The 19,782-nt window shown below is 40.1% G+C and overlaps 1 protein-coding gene across 1 annotated transcript in view; it reads left to right on the forward strand.

Moving 5' to 3' along the window:
* LOC146328343 (cilia- and flagella-associated protein 337-like) overlaps positions 1 to 19,782 on the forward strand; it is a 41,713-nt gene that overhangs the window by 21,593 nt on the left and 338 nt on the right. Inside the window, 6 exon segments of the mRNA XM_084716286.1 lie at positions 8,486 to 8,572; positions 8,731 to 8,844; positions 11,750 to 11,940; positions 16,314 to 16,511; positions 18,930 to 19,099; positions 19,101 to 19,122. Of these exon segments, the coding sequence (XP_084572412.1) occupies positions 8,486 to 8,572; positions 8,731 to 8,844; positions 11,750 to 11,940; positions 16,314 to 16,511; positions 18,930 to 19,099; positions 19,101 to 19,122 (782 nt within the window).

Raw genomic sequence — 19,782 nt, forward strand, 5'->3', positions numbered from 1 at the left:
TAGCATTTTATTAGCAATTAGCAATATTAGCAATATTCATAGTATCTATACAATAAAATTGCACAATACAAAAATCAGGCATAAGTGAAGTGAAAATGATTAATTAGAAACTCCCTGTGTGCTTTTAACATGCAACATGCAAACCACACTGCTGAAGCATATAGAAGTGTAGATGTTTTCTTTTTGGCATTTTCCCCCAATAAATCAGTATCTTATTCCTCAGAGGAACAGCAGTTTCTTATTTCTCTACTCTGAGCTGACATTTGCCTCCACCGCAGGCCGAAACCTTTGCATGTTAGAAAGCCTATTAATTGGCAAGTTCCATCCTAATTAAATTCTTAATTAGAGCTGTATTAAAAGCAGGTGAAGTGGAAAGGTCAGGCAGTATATATGATTTCTTTTAAAAACCACACACACTGCTTCTGCTCAGTGTTAGCACTCGTCTAAGAGAGAGATCAAGATGTATTTCCAATAAAAAGATATTACAAAGTTGTTTCACATATTCCTAGTATTTACTTATGGACTAGTCTTTGCCTGTATTTTTTTCTGTCTTGAGAAATAATTGACTCGACTCTTGTCTCTTGACTTGAGATATTTTCAGGGGAACATTTTAGACTCAAGACCAGTGAACTGGGGACAGCTGGTGCAACTGGGGACAAAAGCTGATTTTGGGTAAATGGTTAAAGGGATATTTAGGATAATTTGTACGAAAGGGACAGCAACAAATTGTATTTCAACCAATTTTAAAAGGTCTGCCTAAAAAAAAAAAAAAACAATATCAGTTTAATTGTACATGTTATAATTAGAATACTTTCACTACTTTAACATCAGAGATGGGAATCTGCTGTTATATAAACCAAATATTTTTCTCTAACTCCACAGACAAAATCAGTAATTTTACCTTGCAGAAGACTTCTGTAGCTCATTGCTGCCTTTAGTCTGTGCTATTACGCAACTTCAGTGTTTTAAAAGGATAGTTTGGATTCACAATAGTCGCACAATATCACAAATCAACGATCAGATAGAGGCAGTGATAGACACGCAACTCCCATGCTCTGCAAGGTAAAATTACTCATTTCATCTATGGAGTTTGGCTGATTTGGAGAAAACAATATTTTTGTCTTATAACAACTGTTTCCTGTCAGAAGAGACAATCTTGTTGCTGACCCTGTCCTTAGCAGTACTCTTCTCTGCTTCTCCAAACTGGGGACGTGCCAGCCGATATCATCTTTAGCAAACACACATCAATAAGTACCTCATACAGTTCCACTTCAAATAATCTGAACTATCTCTTGAAGGTTACAGTTAGAATTGGGCGAGTAGTGGTTATGGGTAGGGCCTCCAGGAAATCAATGTAAGTCTGTGTAATGTCCCCAAAAATGAGATAAGTAAACGCTTGTGTGTGTGTGTGTGTGTGTGTGTGTGTGTGTGTGTGTGTGTGTGTGTGTGTGTGTGTGTGTGTGTGTGTGTGTGTGTGTGTGTGTGATGTAATATAACCATAACTAAGCACCACCCACAGAGAGCTTGGAGGTACAATTACTCAGTCTGACAAATTTCCTCTTCTGTTTTTGTCTTGTTATTTTTCTTTATTTTGTTTGTCTCCACAAGTAGTTGGTTTGACCAGCAGGGGAGGCATTTTTGTGTCTGTATTTATTACCTCTCTATTATTCTTCTGCAGTAGTGTTGTTGCACATAAAAAAAAAAGAAAAAAAAGAAAGTGAAATTAAACAATGCAGGAAATTATCCAGAATTACCATCAAAATGATCTGGCAACTGATCAGTGCATTAATTCAGTGGTATGAAATGGAAATTACTCACACATGTGATGTCCTACAATCACACCAGTATTTATTAAAATGCAGAAACACTGGGCACCTCTGGCTAACGGAAGAGCAGACAAGGAGATTTTTCTCTTCTTTCTATCACTCGAATTATTTTTTTTCTTCCACGCCTGTAAGTTCATGCAATCTTCGAAACTCTTCTCCAAGGTTTTGTGCACATGACTTTACAGAGTTTTGTTTTTGTGATATTGTGGACCCTGGAGTTCACCCCTGTGGCACTTGATCCCATCTGCCAAGCTGTCACATCAAGCAACTCAAGATGGACAACCACCACCAACCATAGAAACAAAGAACTCACCCCTTACATGAATAAATCAACACCCTAACAGAAGATAATCTGGGTGACCTGGTCTGTTAAGGTCTTTAGATGTGAAGACAGCATACTTTGAAATACCAGCGAGGCACCTTCATCACATTCTTAGGTTTTTCTGCCTGAGGGATTGAACTGGCAATCCTCCAGTCACTGGTCCACTTCTATAACCATCAAACTACAAACACCCTGCACCCAATTTTCCCCCAGTATGCTCTTCAGTTTGTAAAGTTGGTATCACTTTGCTCCACATATTGAAAGTTCAGTTTCAGTTTACCAGTCTGTGCGAGCCGCGCGGACTTTTCTCTGGCCTTCCGAGACGCTTCAACCCCACAGATAAGTATAGAGAGCGATAAAGTGAGGGATGGAGGTGGAAAGGTAGATAAGAGTGGGTGCTCTCAAAGCTGGAGGGAGAAATGGTTTGGAAGGAAATGAATAGTTGGAGCTGGAACAAAAGCGCAATTCAGGAGCAACTCTGTGAACTTGGAAACTTCTTCAAAGTTCGTTCCCCAATTTCTTTGTCGGTGTGTTCGGCTCCTCTCTCCGCCTGTTTCCTCTCTCTTTTTTCTCCAGTCTCTAACTGACATTCCCTGTTCATTTCTGTTTATTTATTTATTTTTTTTTACCTCATCTCCCTAGTTAGCCTGCTGCATTTCTTACTTCTTACCCTGCCCACATATATGCACACACATACACATACACTGTACCCTCCACCTCCAATTTAATCCAAATGCCCAATTTAAATTATGTTTATTAGAGCTCTCTCAGTGGGAGTGAAAGGAAATGAGACATAGTGCCTTCTATCTTTCAAGCATGAGAGTGTGTGCCTGTGTGTTGTGTGGCTGAAAGGATTGGGGGTCTGTATATGCTAAAAAGAGAGAATAAAATTATGTATGTCGGTGTTTGAAGGTGTGTTTATTCGCCTAGCTCTCTGAAATGTGACAGTTTGGTTGCATTTTCAGGCTCAAGCCAAATCACTGAATGCTTTTGTTAATAGTTGATGCAAGAAATTGACAAAACAAAAGCCATGATTGAATATTTTGCAGTTCGCCAGCAGAGTGTTTGCAAGAAAATACCCTTTATCTGTCATTTCTATTCTGTCACACAGCTAATCGGTTCACAATATTGATGCCTTTCGAGGTCTTGGTAGCCTGTCTGATGAATACAAATGATTCACCTTATAAATAGCATTTTATATTATAGGCTAAAATGCAGCGCTCTACCTGTTAATGTTTGGTATAGAATTGATCATTTCTAATGATAAAAGATTAAGATCTGTCTTGTTCATAAACACTTTTTGGGTGTCTGACCTGTGACCTTTCCCAGGGTTTGAACAGGTGCTGGAAATTGGATAAAGTGCTTGAAACTGCTTGAAATTGTATTTGATCCTTTGCTAAGATACGCCCTCTTTAGTTACTGTTACTACGCCTGTCAAGCTTTTCATTTTTGCACTACATGTATGCAGTTTATAGTGATAATGGAGGCAGATTTAACTCTGAAATTGGGAATATTAGTTGAAACACAAGGCCTTCGATTTCACAATTCCAAATCCAAATCTAACTGCTGGTAAAAAGCAAGCAAAGAAATTTGGCTGAAGGTAATGTTACTGCAGCTACGATACTAGCATTAGTTTGCTGGACACGTTAACATTCACAGCTTCACATGGCACAGTTTAGCACAGATAAAGATAAAGTTTAATCCATTCCTCACACATTTTGCACTTGTGTTTTAGGTTTTTGAAAGATGTCACCGGCCAGACTCATGCAACACTGAGTAGGAAGTAAGCAGTAGAAATACAAAGCCTGACAGGCCTGCATTGCCCTAAGTTGCATTTCTTTCATAATAAATCGCTATTAGACTGAATAGTTTTCTTTTTAGACAAAGAAATCAACGAAATGGTTGAAACAAGGACCAATTCCGCAATTTGCAGCTTCCTGCAGAAAGGACATGCAGCTTTTCACGATGAGAGAGTCTGCGCTCTGTAAGCCATAGTAGGGAATTTTTTAATTAGGTTCATGTTGGCTATACGTTTGTTTAGCTGGCAAATTTGCAGAGTAAATTTCAGGAGAGACTGAGGATGATTCAGACAGTTGACACACTTTGTTTTGTTATCCTATGTAATGTAGAAGTGAGATGATCATTTTGAAAAATGCTTGAACTTGACTTTGGAAAAGGTGTTGGAACCCTGCTTTACATTTTTGGAGTGCTTTTCTGTCGTCAGAGGTACTGGTATATCCAGATAAACTAATGTCTTGTCCAAAAAAGCTAAAATGATGAAATTCATTCATAAATTCCTCCTGCTCTTTAATATTCCTTGTGTTGCTCTCTCTCTCTCTCTGGCCTTTGGGCGAATGTGAAAAAAGGATGAATCACAGTCACGTCCCGATTTCCTGCATTTCCACACTTATCTTGGCAAAAGGTGGATGTGAACCATCACTGTTATTTTCTACATTTACTATTTTTGCTAATTCTTTCTTCCCCAAATCCGCCGACACAAAGACGGCGTCTAAAAGCGATGACGCATTGATTTAAGTTGCCAGCACATTTCTTCGGGGTTGCAGTGATACTGTTTCACATCAAAGCTTGCATGTTGGCAAATTATGTGCTAGTGCTGCCAAGTGAAAGCAGTGGTGGCATCATGGCCACCAGTGACAAAAGTCAATTTAAAGTTCTGTTGGATGCACACATTTTGAGACTGCCTGTGTGTGTGTGTGTGTCTGTGTGTGTATTTTTTTGTACTTGCATCTGTTTGTTTGCGTCTCAAGTTGAATCAAGTTGCAGCAGGAACATTTGGCTGATGTGGGATTGAAGCCTCCTCATTTATATTCAGAGTCTTCGCTAGGTTCCGCTTGGCTTCTCACACACAGACACTGTCAAACACACACACACACACACACACACACACACACACACACACACACACACACACACACACACACACACACACACACACACAGCAGGGTACATGTACACAGGGGTCCTGTGTACCTCCTTCAGTCACAACCTCTCCCCTTTCCACTCTTCCTTCTTTCCTCGGATCCCTTAATCCTCCATGGCTGAACACCTTCCAAGCGACCAAGGACCAACTCATCTGAACTTTGATTGGCGGCCAAAATGTTTTAGAAATGGAAATGAAAGCATAGAAATCAGAATGCTGAGTGACAGCGGTGACATCTTTTTCAATGGGACTATGCTTTATACATACTGTATATTTCATTTTTTGTTGACAAGTTTGTGAGTTAAAGGGGAACTCTAACCATTTTACACATCAAAGCATTTTTAAAGGTCTCTCATGCTGCACTGCCTACCTCTATCTGTGCATGACGGCTACCTCACTGAGCTGCTACAGCTCACCCCGGTGTGGTGTCCACACAGACAGCATTGCTGCTGCACTGCTACTGCCAGCCATTTGTTTCTGCACTGAGTTTTCAGAACAGTTGTGAAGAGAAGTGGAGGTTTGTAACAAGTGTCCCAATACAGGTGCCAGTATCAGAAAATGAATCTGATACTGCCTATAATGTCACATCAGGTAGTAGCGAGTGTGCCAGTGATTCGCCCTTCCAATATCCTGTAATGTAGTATCCACCAAACAGGACCCTGCTACTTCCCAGCGTTGTGTTGTACCTGATATTTCATGGTCAGTGGAGCGGAGAAATGCCAGCTTTCCCTCAGCTTGAGATCAAGACTGTCTTATTCTAGCCACCCTGTGGTAAGTAGAAGGTCTCTGGAGTCAGTGTTGGGGGAGGGCAATTATACAGTGGGTTGTGTATCCCAGTCTGAATTTCTCCAGGAGTTGCTGCTGCTTTAACAGACACGAGTTGTCTTTCTTTTGTGATTGTGAACTGGATTGAACTGTTTTGGGTTTATCAGGAAAACAAAGCAAACTCTTGACAGAGTGGACTGAACTCTGAGATCTGATATCGGATTGGTATTTGGTATCAGCTGATATAGACAATTCATGTACTGGAATTGATATTGGGAAAGAAAAAAATGTATTGAAGCATCTCTAGTTGTAACCAGAAAGCAGTGTTGTTCAGAGAGAGAGAGAGGAAGCGAGTGAGTGTGCGCACCAGAAAAATATTGCCCTTCACCTGATTTTTTTCATGTCATGGACGTGCTTTACAGATAAAGACATTTTAACTGTATTTAAAGGTGTAATGTTGTTGGTATAATGTCAAAATGACCGCTAAGAGATAATTTTCTTTTTCTTGCTGAAAACTGTGCGCTTACCTGCCAACTTGGGCACCAAAACGAAAAGCAAAATATTCCACAAAGAGCAGTGCATGAGTACAAGTTGTGGGCATTAGGGATTAAGACGACGTGAAATGTAGTGCTATTAGTTTAAGAAGAGGAAGAAGGCAAACTTTATTAATCCCTGAGGGAAATTACTTTTTTTTCCACTCTGTTGTAATATGTACATATGGTCAGTGCCCAGGAAGTGAACTGGCACCTCTCCAGCTACCAGTCCAGTTACAGGAGCGCACCTCAAACGCCCACATGCACATCATGCTTAAAGTATCATTTAACCTGACTGTTCTTCTAGCGGCAAGTATGCATACAGTACATTATCAACTATAATTGACCTCATGATCAAAGACTTACTTTATGAATAGTGTCATCACGTTGGGATGTCACATGACCGCTCTCTCTCTCTCTCTCTCTCCCTCAACCTTTGTCTGTCTCTCTGCTGCACTAAGAGTCTCATCTCTCACTGCAAACACTGCACTCTGTCTGATCAGGGTTATACGCCTTAGAGATGATTCGATCTCCAAGCACTTAAAAAACAGATTATGCAAATTTTATATTCTATATTTCCTCACATGGAGAAAAAAGTGGCAGACCATTGTCCGGTGTGCTACGGCCGCACTATGCCTGTGAAGGTAGGCTATTTGGCTTTTGTGGCTCCAGAGGGAAGTCTGATAAATGTCAACTAGTGGTGTCACCTGACTTGAGCCAGAATCCGCTGAGGCTGTACAAATTTTAATATGAAAAAAAACAGTGTTAAGTTTACCAGCCCTCTGAAGCCACTATATGAAACACCAACAACATGACTGTAGCTAGTTAAAAACATTAGATTTCAGTACGTCAAAGGATTATTTTAGTCTGCTTGAGAGGGCTTGGTTTATCTTACTTTTCCTTGAGAAATTATTCCACTGAATGGCCAGTGAAATACTTTGATATTTACAACTATATGATCAAGCCACCAGGTAAGATCATCATTTGTCTTAACAAAGATCAAAACCAGGTCGATTCCTCACTCTGTCTCTTTAGCAGCTAGTAGCATAATACACCAGAGTCTCTGACCAAGCTGTCTGTGGTTTGGAGTTGCATTGTGTGGAATGTAGATGCCAGGTTGTGACAAGGAAGAGAAATGCATTGCGTGAGAGAAGATATCTGTTTTCTGTTCTTTGCTATTTTAAACTTCCATTTTAAGTCCAGCGATGTTACAAGAGTGGACCTCTGAATTGGCAGAGTGCTCTTTTAAAGAAACAGAGGTGACAGTTTGTTAACATGCTCTTGTCCGCACTTTAATGTATTTCTTCGTCATGAGCATGACATAGCCCTGCGCTTATAGGCCTGTGTGCTGTGGTGTGTGCAGTGTATTAGAGCACTTTTAAAAGTTAATGAAGGTGATGTTTATCCGGCTCCATTTTAAAGCTTAACATTGTTGATGATGCAGATAATCTATACTCCCTCACCTTATCCCTCCTCCTTATCCTTCTCCTGCACACACACACTCACACACACTCATACACCGCTTGATAAAAGTCACTTGAAATACAGAAGCTGGCCCTGGGCTGCATGAATAATGCAGGCGACCCACACTCTCATAAACTTTATACCTCCTATTGCTCACACACACACTCCCATCGCGAACACACTCCTCACATATCTCATTAACTCCTGCTGTTCAACTGTGGAGCCACCTGATGAGATCCCTGCCTTATATGATAAACACACACACACACACTCTCTCTCTCTCTCTTTCTTATATATAATGTAGATTATTTGAAAAGCACTTTCTCTTGAGGTGAATGTTAAGGTTTGAGTGGTGGAACAGATGGTAGCTGGGGACAGATGTTGAGCTTTATCATCTTTAAAGTGGTTTTAGTGGCTGGTTTGCATGATTCAGCAGCACAAGTTAAGTAAAAGTGTGCGTGTTGAGAGAAAGTTTGCGTTGTTAATATTTCTTTTGAAAATATTGCATTTTCTTTCTGTTCTAATGGCTAATATGAAAGCCTTAGTTTTTGCAATGTGTTTAAAATGCCGAAAAGCAACATGCAATTTTAAGAGGTTCTTTTGCTTTGTTTTGTCTCGATTCTGATGTGTGCAGGAGGCTATGATGGAGAGATCATAGTGTGGAACAACAGCACGGAAAAAGCTCTGAGGAAACTGCGGCCATGTGCTGAAAACAGAGAAGGCAAGAAGCAGCTCGGTCTCACTTTCACACACAGATGCAAACAAATTCAACAAACAGCACTTTAAAGTACATGCATCTTGCTCCTCTGTCTGTGATCTGTCACCATTTTCTTATTTTTTATTCATCTCTCAATGCTTTGCTCAACTCTGATTTTCTAGGTCATTTCCCAGATACCCACCTTGTCGGGAATGGCAGAGAAGACTCTGATAACTCCATTGCCATCACTAGATTGTTCTTTATACCAGGACGCACGTCTATGGCTTCAGCTACAGGTGAAAGACTGAAGTAAAATGAAACCTCAGAGCGTGGGTGATTTGTTTAAATAGGCTCTGTAAGATATGGGACACTTCATCATGTTCGAGTAACAACGTTAGGCAGCACTGCCTCAGGAGCTGTCCCAAAATAAAAGCAGTGATTACAAAGCTAATTCTTTTTATCCTAAAAGAATTTTGACTTGAGTCACACTGTTGCTCAAAGTCAAGGTATAGTTTGGACTATTTGAAGTGGGGTTGTATGAGGTGCCTATTGATTGACTGAGTATTTGCTACAGTAGGTGGCAGTCGGCACAAAGCAATGTACAGCAGCAACAAAACAAAAATGTTAGCGACTAAAAAAAGGTCCACCTAAAAAAATCAGTATCATTTTAAGTATACACTATATTTTGAATATTTTCACCACTTTCCCAGGAGTCTTTCTTGATAAGAGATCTGTGTTAAATAAGCCAAATACCACTCTCTACAAACCAACCAAATTCGCCTCACAGAACATGAGAGTTGCCAGTCATCCACCGCCTCAATCGGTTGGTTTGTTTGTGTTATTGTGTAACTTCAGTGAATCCGACCTATTCTTTTGAAATACAGAAGTCACCAGAAGTCACACAATAGCACAAACAAACTAACAGATGAAGGCAGCGATAGACCAGTAGCTCCTGTGCTCTATGAGGTAAAATTACTGATTACACCTATGGAGTTTTTGTGGTTTGAAGAGAGTGACATTCGGTTTAGATAATGGCAGTTTCCTGTGAGAAAAGGCTGTCTGAGGGAAGGTAAAGTGATGAAAATATTGTAATTTTAGCGTACACTTAAACTGATACTGATTTTATTCAGATGGCTAAAATACCTTTTACAGATAACCATGTCCAGCAGCAGGTCATTGCTTAGCTTCTGTGCTGGTGCCCCTCTCTGCTTCCGCTTACTGGGGGGGGATGCCGACGGCCGTCTACAGAGGCTAATGCCCTGACTGTCTGTGAACACCTCACACAACCCCACGTCAGATAATCCAAATTATCCTGCCGCCAGTTTTATTACAGCTATTAAACCCTCTCAACTCAGAGAACAGGTGGTTTTGCCTTTTTGTTTTGAGTCCAAAGCCTTTTTAAACATATATTCTGCCTGTGTGTGTGTGTGTGTGTGTGTGTGTGTGTGTGTGTGTGTGTGTGTGTGTGTATATATATATATATATATACATATATACACACTGTAGTTGTGTAGTTGTGTGACAGCCTGGTATTTGAAGAGTTATAGTTGATGCAAACACAGTGAAGTTACTTTAGAGAGTTGAAAGAGTTCTACAATCAAAAGCCTTTTTTAAATGTCACATACACTGCTTATTCAGTCTGGTTTTTGTTGTTGAAATACACAGATGCACACTTGCACATTACTCTGTGTTTATTCTGTTTACACATCACAAAGACGGTAAGGATTTAGGTATCTTGTGCTAAGTTACTGTACAGTAGCTACACATCAATGATTGTTTGATGTAGTGACTTTGCTTCAAGTTTTCCAATTTTTAACTACTTTTCATATGCAGCAACTTAAGCTCTGAAGTTTTCTTTTCTTTTTTTATTTTAACTATACATGTGGCTGCTTGGGTTTTCATTCCAGTTTGATTTAATTCTCAGTTCGCAGCTCACTCCTATACATGAGCTGCTGCTTCTGATAGCTGTCGTTGTGTAGCTGCTTGGTGGAAAAAAAAAAAAAAAAAACAGGATCAGCCTTTGGACCCTGGCCTTGATGTCTGCTGCTCACACTGACTGAGTGTGTGTGCTGTTGTTGAAACTGAGCCCTTGCTGTGCAGTACATGTTGTCAATAGAGCAGTGTATCTGTGAGCTTCTTAGGTCTCAGATTCAACTCGTTTTCTAGCCAAAACTTTGCCAAACACCTGTGATGAGGAAAGCAATGCGGCCTCTGCCACTTTTTGATTCTGCATCTGAGAATCCACTCTTCGACTGAGCAGAGGCTTTGTTGTAGGAGCGGTTGACATAATTTTGGCAAAGGCACTGTCTATTTTTGCCAATGCACAATCTCTGCCTCTGGCTGGGAGATTGTCCCCTTGCTGGTCTGTGGGCGGCCAGACCTACTTCTTCCACTGATACTGTATCTACTCCTGACTTTAAGTTCGCTACCCTGCTGTCTAACATCTGTACATTATCAGTGATTGTCCAGATGTTGAGATTGTAGTAGTTTACTTCAGCAACAATAAAGGCCTTCTTTTCCTCACAATCTTAAAGCTGTGTTTCTATCGCAGGAATTTTCCCCAAAGACCAGAAACCTTTGTACTTTCCACTGCAGGGACCAGGGACTAAATTAAGTTCTGAGGGCGTTATTTTACCCTCCAAAAAGTCCGTCTGTAAGGATAGTATTCTAAAAGTACAAGAACTTTTGGGGTGGGGCTTATTTCAGTCACCATTTTTATTTTATTTCGTTGTTTGTTTATTGTACTTTGACAGATCAACATGGAGTTACAGATGAAAAATGGATTTATGTGACATTGTACAAAAATAGAATAGTAGCACGCAAAAATGGTGTGTAAAAAAAAGTCATTGTTCAAGCGTCAGGGCAACAAAATTTGCTAATCTTTGCTGGTCTTTAGACCACAGTAGAAACACAGACTACAGCAGCTTAAGGAACCTTTTAGTTCCTTGAAAGGTAAGTCCTGTGACTAAAAGTCCTTGGTATTTTTGGTGAAAGCACAGCATAAGATTTACATACACAGGAAAAAAAACATTTTAGACCTTATATCTGACCTACCATACCTCTTAAAGGCATTCTGTCTTTTTCATGTTTTTGCTATTGATTCTACAAATCTGCTTAGCAAACTTACCAAACACACACTTCTGCAAAAGTCATGCAGGGACTGTTCCCGAGATGTATAATATATTCTTTCATTTCCATCAGGTGGTGCAGACTTGGTGTCCTGTGGAGGTTCAGGTGTGGTAAGGTTCTGGAACACCGTCCACAGTCGTCTGGTGGGACAGTTCACAGTTCACAGCGGAGACCTGGGGTCTATTGTTATGGCTGTCAGCCCCTGTGGACAATATTTAGTCACAGCTGACAGTGAGGGAACTCTCAAGACTTGGGACATACAGGTGAGTGTTTGTCGCACACACATGCACAGACCCCAATTCCAAAAAAGCTGGCATAGGGGCATGTTTACCAATAGGGGTTTGTACTATATGTTGCATATCAGCTGCAGTGGCCCACACTAATGCACACTGAAACTCCATGCCTCTGTGACATTTGTGTACGCTGTAAGACGAACGAGAGAGAGAGTGACAAAGACAGAGAGTGATGGAGAGTGGTAAGCACAGAGCCAGAGGCAGGGACAAAGATCAAGAGACAGACTGTAGTAGACAGTGAGGAGAGAGTGAAGCTCGATACTTCCATTAGATCAGGCATGTTGTTCACGCTAAAATTGACAGCACTGTCTGTCACGTTGAAGCCCCGGCAGCTTGCCAGAGTACAACCAGACCAGTCAATCATTTAGAAAATCTCTACTGATATATAAGCAGATGGAGGCAGTGTCCCCATCCTCTTTGGTCTTTTATTTTAAGCTGAATGAATGAATGAGAGGAGTATTGTTTGCATTGTGCGATGCATTTTAAGAGAAGTACGCACTGAAATGGGTGGAAAATCAAAAATCAAAACACTGATTTATTATGACATTTTTTGGCAAACCACCTCCACAGTAAAATGATAAAATCATCAAAGACTAAATTAAATTCTCACTCATTTTACAAAGTTTGCTGATTATTGATTTACTTCAGCACGTGTTCGGTAGCTGAAGAGTTTCTGATACCTCAGAGAGGCCTTTTGACTTTCTGACTCTGATTATGACTTAGACTCAGATCGCGTCATCGGTATAAAGCGTATAGCTGCATCACTGTCATGCTCATAATCGCAGTAAAAGAACACCCTCTCGGGTATTATTGCCACAATATTCACAGCTGAAGTCTCTGTCACAGTTTATAAGAGGGGATGAATTCAAATGGGTGCGTCTCATTTGGCTTCCAGTTTAATTTATGGAAATTTATGGATATATGTAGCAGAGTTGAAGAAGTTGGACAAGCTCAGCGCTCTGGTGAGAAATCCTGTCCTTCGGCAAGTTTGGAGCACGCTTTGGAATCAGCTGGATGACTAACATGATTGCACAGTGTAGTGTTGTGCTCTCAGACACAGGACTGTGCAGTTCAGTAGCAGGTCCCAACATGATGCAGTAGTTATTTAACATATTACACAACACGGCAAATCTTTGTGTAAATCACATAAGCTGCAATGTAAATGTTATATTTCTTACAGCTAAACAGATATTGTCAAAGGTCACATTTTAATATTCTTCATCTAGATGTACTGATTGATAACGTAACTCCTCCCCGAAACCATGATTGTCCAAACAAAGTGCAGCAACTGTAAGCAGACCTGTCAAACTTTGAATTTCTACACATTTTGAAGCGCTGTGCAGGAGGCTTTCTAATCTAAAGAGTTGGGAGGGTGGTGTCTTCTTGTAAAGTTCACACTTTACAAGAGCTAGCTCAAACTTGAGTTTACAGAGATTAAAATTAACTACTTCGTGTTCATAGTTCACAATTTATAATTTTGAAGTTCACAATCCCAAAAAAAACATGTTCATAACTTCTGTTACTTTGATTTTTAAATTTAGTTGTCAAAGAAAGCCAGAGATGTGTTATACATTTTGTTGAGTTATGAACTTGAATTATCCCAAATTTTTCTAACAATGTTCTAATGTAGAGAAACTGGTAATTTCCTCAAGGTAACGGTACCTTTCCTGCTAACCATTGCTAGCAAGTTGTTAGTTGCACTAACTTTTGGGAAAACATGAGATATGTCGGAACGTGACTAAATGCAGTGTGAATAAAAAGTTAATATTACCTTGTCTATTTTTATGATTTCTGCTGAGTCATGTCAGATATATTTTCATCAGCTGTGGTGGTTGTTTAATAATGAACTCCTATGATCCACTTAACGACATCTTTCATATATTGTTTTAATGTGACCCCTAGTGGCAGAATTACACATTGTGTATTTAAATATAAGTCAGCTGGTGGTGCTAAGAGAGGTTTGATATCTATATTGATGTAATGGTGTGAGATATTCATATTTTTGTATAATTTTGTATGACCAGGATAACTTGTATCTATTAATTTTCAACAATTTGAAAATATTTTACATTATAGATAGAAAACTTTTCTCAAAGCAGCTACAGTAACTACACAGTCAACAACAGAAAGTTGTATTATTTCTGAGGCCAAGAAGAACCAAGCCCCCAGGAAGTGGGCTGGGCTTTGAAGCCAGTTTGGCATATTAGCCAAAATGTGTGATTATGATTCATGTGATGCACTGCAGCCCAAAAATACTTTTTCCAATATACTTACATTGTAAAAAAAAAATGCTGGACAACAGTGGGTAAATTCTTATGAGCATTTTGAAGTAGAAGAGCCTCAAGTTAGCCAGCTTGGCCGGAGGAAGCTTTTATAGGAATGGACGGAGCCTCGCCTCCAATATCATATCTAGTTCTCTTCAATACGTCTATGAAAAGAAACCACTATTGGTCATTTAGGATTGGAATGGCCACTGTTGTATTTCTCCACTGTGTTGCCAGATGGTATTAATAGTTTAGGGTAACATCAGCAGCTCTGTCCCGCTCCTTATTGGAATAAATGATGTTTACACTCCAACAACCACGGCTAAACCTATTGTTAGTTCTAATCCTCAAAGCCTTTTATCTTGGGGAAATAAAAATACAAATTATAAAGCATAAATCCAACATCTGCTCCTTGCCCATTATCTTATAGTTAGCTATCTAGTCTGATCTTATGCTCCACATCGTACTGCACTATAATACTAGAGCAACAGTGACTCTTTGGAGAGGCAGTAACTCAGTCCATAAGGACTTGGCTTGGGAACATAAGAGTTGCTGGTTCAAGTCCACGATGGACCAAAGTACAGAGTGTGGACTACTCGCTGGAGAGGCGCCAGTTCACCTCCTTGGGCAAGGCACCTAACCCCTAACTGCTCAGGTGACTATATGTATGTGTGCAGCCCCCTTGTTCTCTCTGATGCATGTCCATAGGTCCTGTTTGGGCGTGTGTGTATTTTCAGGCCTGTGTGAATATATATAAAAAAAAACAGGGTGAAAAATGTAATTTCCCTTAGGAGATTAATAAAGTATGCCTTCTTCTTCTATTTATACTCCCGTGTACAAGAACAATATGTTACTACTTCAGTCTCCTACAATGATCAGCAGCTGGTGAGGAAGCTGATTTTTTTTCTTCATACTTTGGAGAAACCAGCTTAATCTTTTATAATATCAAGTATGTAGACATTTGAATACCATTTTATGTTAACTTTGCTAGAGCTAATAAAATCTGCTGGTGACAGTTAAGAATCTATGATCATTACAGAGATATTTCAGGCTTTTTATGGAGCAGTGTTATAATATTTTCCTTGTTATTGGTAACAAGGTAATGAAGGCCTTGTGCCATTTTTTTTTATTTTAACTATCGAGGGAATCCTGAAAATATTGCTGGAAAAAGACATATGGTATTTTGCTTTTGCTAATTTTGAACCCTCATGGGCTACAGTGTATTTGGACACAGAAATAATGGTAGAATAAAATCCCTTTTAATGAATCGTCATAAATAATGGTGTCAAATTCATGGATTTGTGAAATAGTCTGGAGCCCTAAAAAACTTCTACAACCCATAGAGTATAGTTTCTCTTCAGTGTGCAGTGCCTAAGTTTGAACCAAACTGGTCCCTGTGTGTTTTTCTTGAATTTCCTCAAAGAGATTTTGAACTTCAAGGAATAAATACTGAGGACTTTTAGCCAATCTGAAGGTTTTTTTTTTCCAACAGCAGCCTGATAGCCAGCTCCTGATTGGTCACTGCAGCATGACATCAAGTTGCGTTTCTCCAAAAGTTCACCCTGCTTCAATTTCTCCACCACATGCCACTGCACTTTTTCTCATCATCCCCTGCAGTTCCCACCTTTGCCTCCAAAATGCCCTACCCCCATTCAAAATTAATGACATAACTGGCACTTACATAACTTGGCAGTATCGCCCAGTTCTGTCTGAATGTGGCCTTCTATGGAGGCCACCATGTTTCTACAGTAGCCCAGAATGGACAAACCAAATACTGGCTACAGAGAGGGCCTTTGGCATTTTTTGCAAGTTTCGCAGCCACCATTAATAGGTTCTCCTGCTCGCTTGGAAGGGGAGGGTGAGGCGAGCTGTATTTAGTTGGTTGCAGTCTATAACCTCACTGCTAGATACCACTAAATCCTACACACTGGTCCTTTAAAAATGCATATTTAAATGAGGTAATCAGAGGTCCTACTTTGTACATTCTCCTTATGTGTCCTTGTGCTTCTGTAATCACTTTATTACACACAAAAAAGAAGAAGATTAAATAATTGACTGCTTTGCTCCTTTGTCCCTCAGCATTATTGTCTTGAACCAAGTGACAGAATAACCAAAGAACCTCCAAAACTAGTGTGCAGTTTCCACCCACACCGGGATCGTGTGACTCACCTGGAGATGTGTTTCCAAGGCGATAGTCTCCTCCTTCTCTCTGCATCATCAGACTGCAGTGTGGCTCTGAGCTACCTGCCTGGAGATACTGTTGGTCTGTTTGGACAGGTACTACACACACAAACACACACATACAAGGTCATTTAAGTATACTGCAGTAGCTCGAATTACATAACATAACCTTCATGTTTGAAACAAATTGTTTTGGATGGCAGAGATATTGTTCAGCACCACACTGTCAAGGTAACGGCATCAGATCCTCGTGGTTCAAACGTACAGCGGTGCAGGCTGCCTCTGATAAAGCCTAACCTCCCACTCCGCAGCGTGCTGGTGGGTGGTAGCATCCAGTTGACGAAATGGATGTGAAACTCAGCATCAAGCCACAGTTGGGCGTGTGTGTGTGTGTTTGTGTCAAAGGAGGCCCATATTAAGTTAGCCTGGGGCGGTGTCTGCTGAGTGTTGCTTCATTTCAGTTCGCCTCAGGCCCACACACACACACACACACACACACACACACACACACACACACACACACACACACACACACACACACACACACACACTGACACACACATTCAGCCACACAAACACACCACATCCAAAAGAAAAGCATGCAGGAATAATAGCAAGCATGCATGTACAAATACATAATATACTGTAAACAATACAAAGAAATGTTTTCATGTTGCAATGTTCTCATGTGTTGCAACACTCATGCACACAGCTGGCTGACAAAAAAGCTGCCTGTTTAAATGTAGTCTGTGCTATTTTGAATGTATTACACTATGATTCTGTTTCATTATATATTACTGGATTCATAAAAGATCTGTGCAATGTTTATCAGTGGGAAATTCTGCAAACAAAAGACTAAATCCATATTCAGCATATCAGGTTATGATAGGATACGCTGTTAATTATGAATACTCTTTTGAGCAAGGAGAAAACACAAAGACAGTGACTCATATTAAAAATCTTCCCCCTGCAGTTTGATGGGAGTTTTAAAGGGTAAAATCAGTAGGTTTGTACCTGGACCCTATTTTTCCTTGTTTTTGTTTCTAAGTGACTAATGGAGACACAGATTTTTGAAATTGGTCCAGTACTGAGCAAGTGTGCTGTAGCCAGCAGAAGCTAAACAAGCTATAACACAATCCCTCTGGGCAACTGCACACTGCCAAAGTAAGTCCACTAAAAGAAGCATTGGGCAGTAATATATTATGCAGTAATATATTACTGTAATATTATTCCTTTACCCAGTAACAAGTAGTATAAGGGATTACAATCTCCAAAACAATAATTATATTACAGTTACTAATCCACTAAGTTGTTTTTCGACCTAAGTAAGCTATCTGTGGCAGGTCACGACAATTTCTGGCTAAAAAGCTAAATGAAAGTGGGAGGATGAGGGAGAAGGAGAGAGGCATACTTTCTGCAGGTGGAGGTGTTGTGAGTTTGTCTGGCTCCTCTAGAGAGTAAATATGTTGTAATGGAATGAAAACCACACACTGATAGGCCAACTTTGTTTCCACCACAGCCAACATCTGGACAGCTAACGACAAAAGCTTTCTGGGTGTAACAGTTCACTAGATCAGCAGTTGCTCTTTGGAGCGCAACAAGGCCATCAACAAGGTACAAAAGTAATACAGTGATATAACGAGTGGCATTACTGTTTTATTGCTTGTCACACTAACCAAACTCCCTTTGCAAAACTGTAGTTTTAACATAATCACTGCTTCAAACGTAACATAAATAAAACAAAACTCACAGAAAAGCATCTTGGCTTGTCTTTCCACTGCTCCAACAATCACCTAGGCTGGTTTGGTTGAAATAAACCTTTCATTCATGGTGTTACATGCAAAAATATTGGGTGAGGAGCAAGAGGGAGGACAGACATCAGAGAAGCATCGGGGGAGAAACAGCCAGAATATTTTCACATCTACCTCAGTAATTAAAGTGTTCATTTTGACCAAACCATAGTTGGTGATTGTTGGAACAGTGGAAAGATGAGCCAAGATGTTTTTGGTGAGTTTTATTTTGTTTCTGTCAAATTTGATTGAAGATGACCATGATGATGTTACATTTATAGCTTTGCAAGAGGAGTCTGGTGAGTTTGGTGAGAGTTATAAATCAGCTGTTTCTGGTTAAACAGTTGTGTTACTTGTGTTAAATTTTAAAAATAGTTCAGTCTCTGTAGAGACCCTCTCCATAATGTTGTTAGACACTTTTAATATCAGTCTAATGACGAAAACAAACACATTACTGTACTTACTTTGACCGTACACAGTTGCTTAGTGGGATTACGTTGTAGCTCCAGCACTCTCCCTCAATATTGGACTAATTAAAAAAATTGTTGTCCGAATTAGTCACATAGGCACAAAAATGTGGGAAAATATGACTGAAATGAATAGGTTCAAAAAGTCCAAAAGTCCATATGAACCTAGCAATCATGTGGTCACAAGGTCACCTCGCAAGCCAGCAAAATTTACGCTGATCCAAATTTTTCTTACTGTTTTGTCGTCACTGCTGTAGGAGGAACAGTGGTGCTTGGAGAGACCCGGACCTCCGCACCCACAGCAGGAACCAGAGCGGGACCGGGGAGACCACGAAGGGCAAGAAGACACCAGACAGGGAGGGAAGGGGTCGCCTCCAGCTCCCAGTGAGACACCCCCTGACCCATGACCCGACACCTCTGCAGAGGGTAGGGATAAAAGGCGAGGGAGAGGTACTGTGGGAAGTGAGCAGGACCAGACCTTTATCCAGGTGAAGGATTGAGTCTGTTTATAGTGCCTTGTTCCCTAAATGTACAGCTCCCTTTTCCCTGCTCTGTTTCACTGTCTGCAGTATTTTTGAATTTTCCTGTGGGTATTTAAGATGTTATAAATTAAAGGGATAGGGTTATTTGAAATGGGGTTTTATGAGGTACTTATCCATTATTGGTGTATTAAATATAGTAGATGCCTGTCGATAAACCCCCAATTTGAAGAAGCAGAGAGTAGCAGCACAGAAACTGATCTACATTAGTTTAAGGTGCTCTCTCTCCAAAGTCACCAAAGTCTTTTGGCAAAAACAGTCGTTTTACCTCACTGGAGCTGCTGGTCAAACAGATCTAGGTTGCGATAGTTCAGCAATGCACATGTTCTTCAAAGTTAAAATTACTGTTTTTCCTTATTGAGATTGGTTGGTTTGAATAGAGCAACATAAATCGGTGGTTTCTTGTCGGGAAAGGCTGTCCATTGACACAATAAAGTGGTTAAAATATTTTAAATATAGCATACACTTAAAATCATATTGATATTTTTGGAGTGGATATTTTTTAAGTGGGTAACTTTGTTCACAGCAGTCAATAGCTTAGCTTCAATGCTGGCACGGCCATCAAGTGCAG

Source organism: Lutjanus erythropterus, chromosome 4 (assembly GCF_056507025.1).
Source record: "Lutjanus erythropterus isolate fLutEry1 chromosome 4, fLutEry1.hap2, whole genome shotgun sequence".
NCBI lineage: Eukaryota > Metazoa > Chordata > Actinopteri > Lutjaniformes > Lutjanidae > Lutjanus > Lutjanus erythropterus.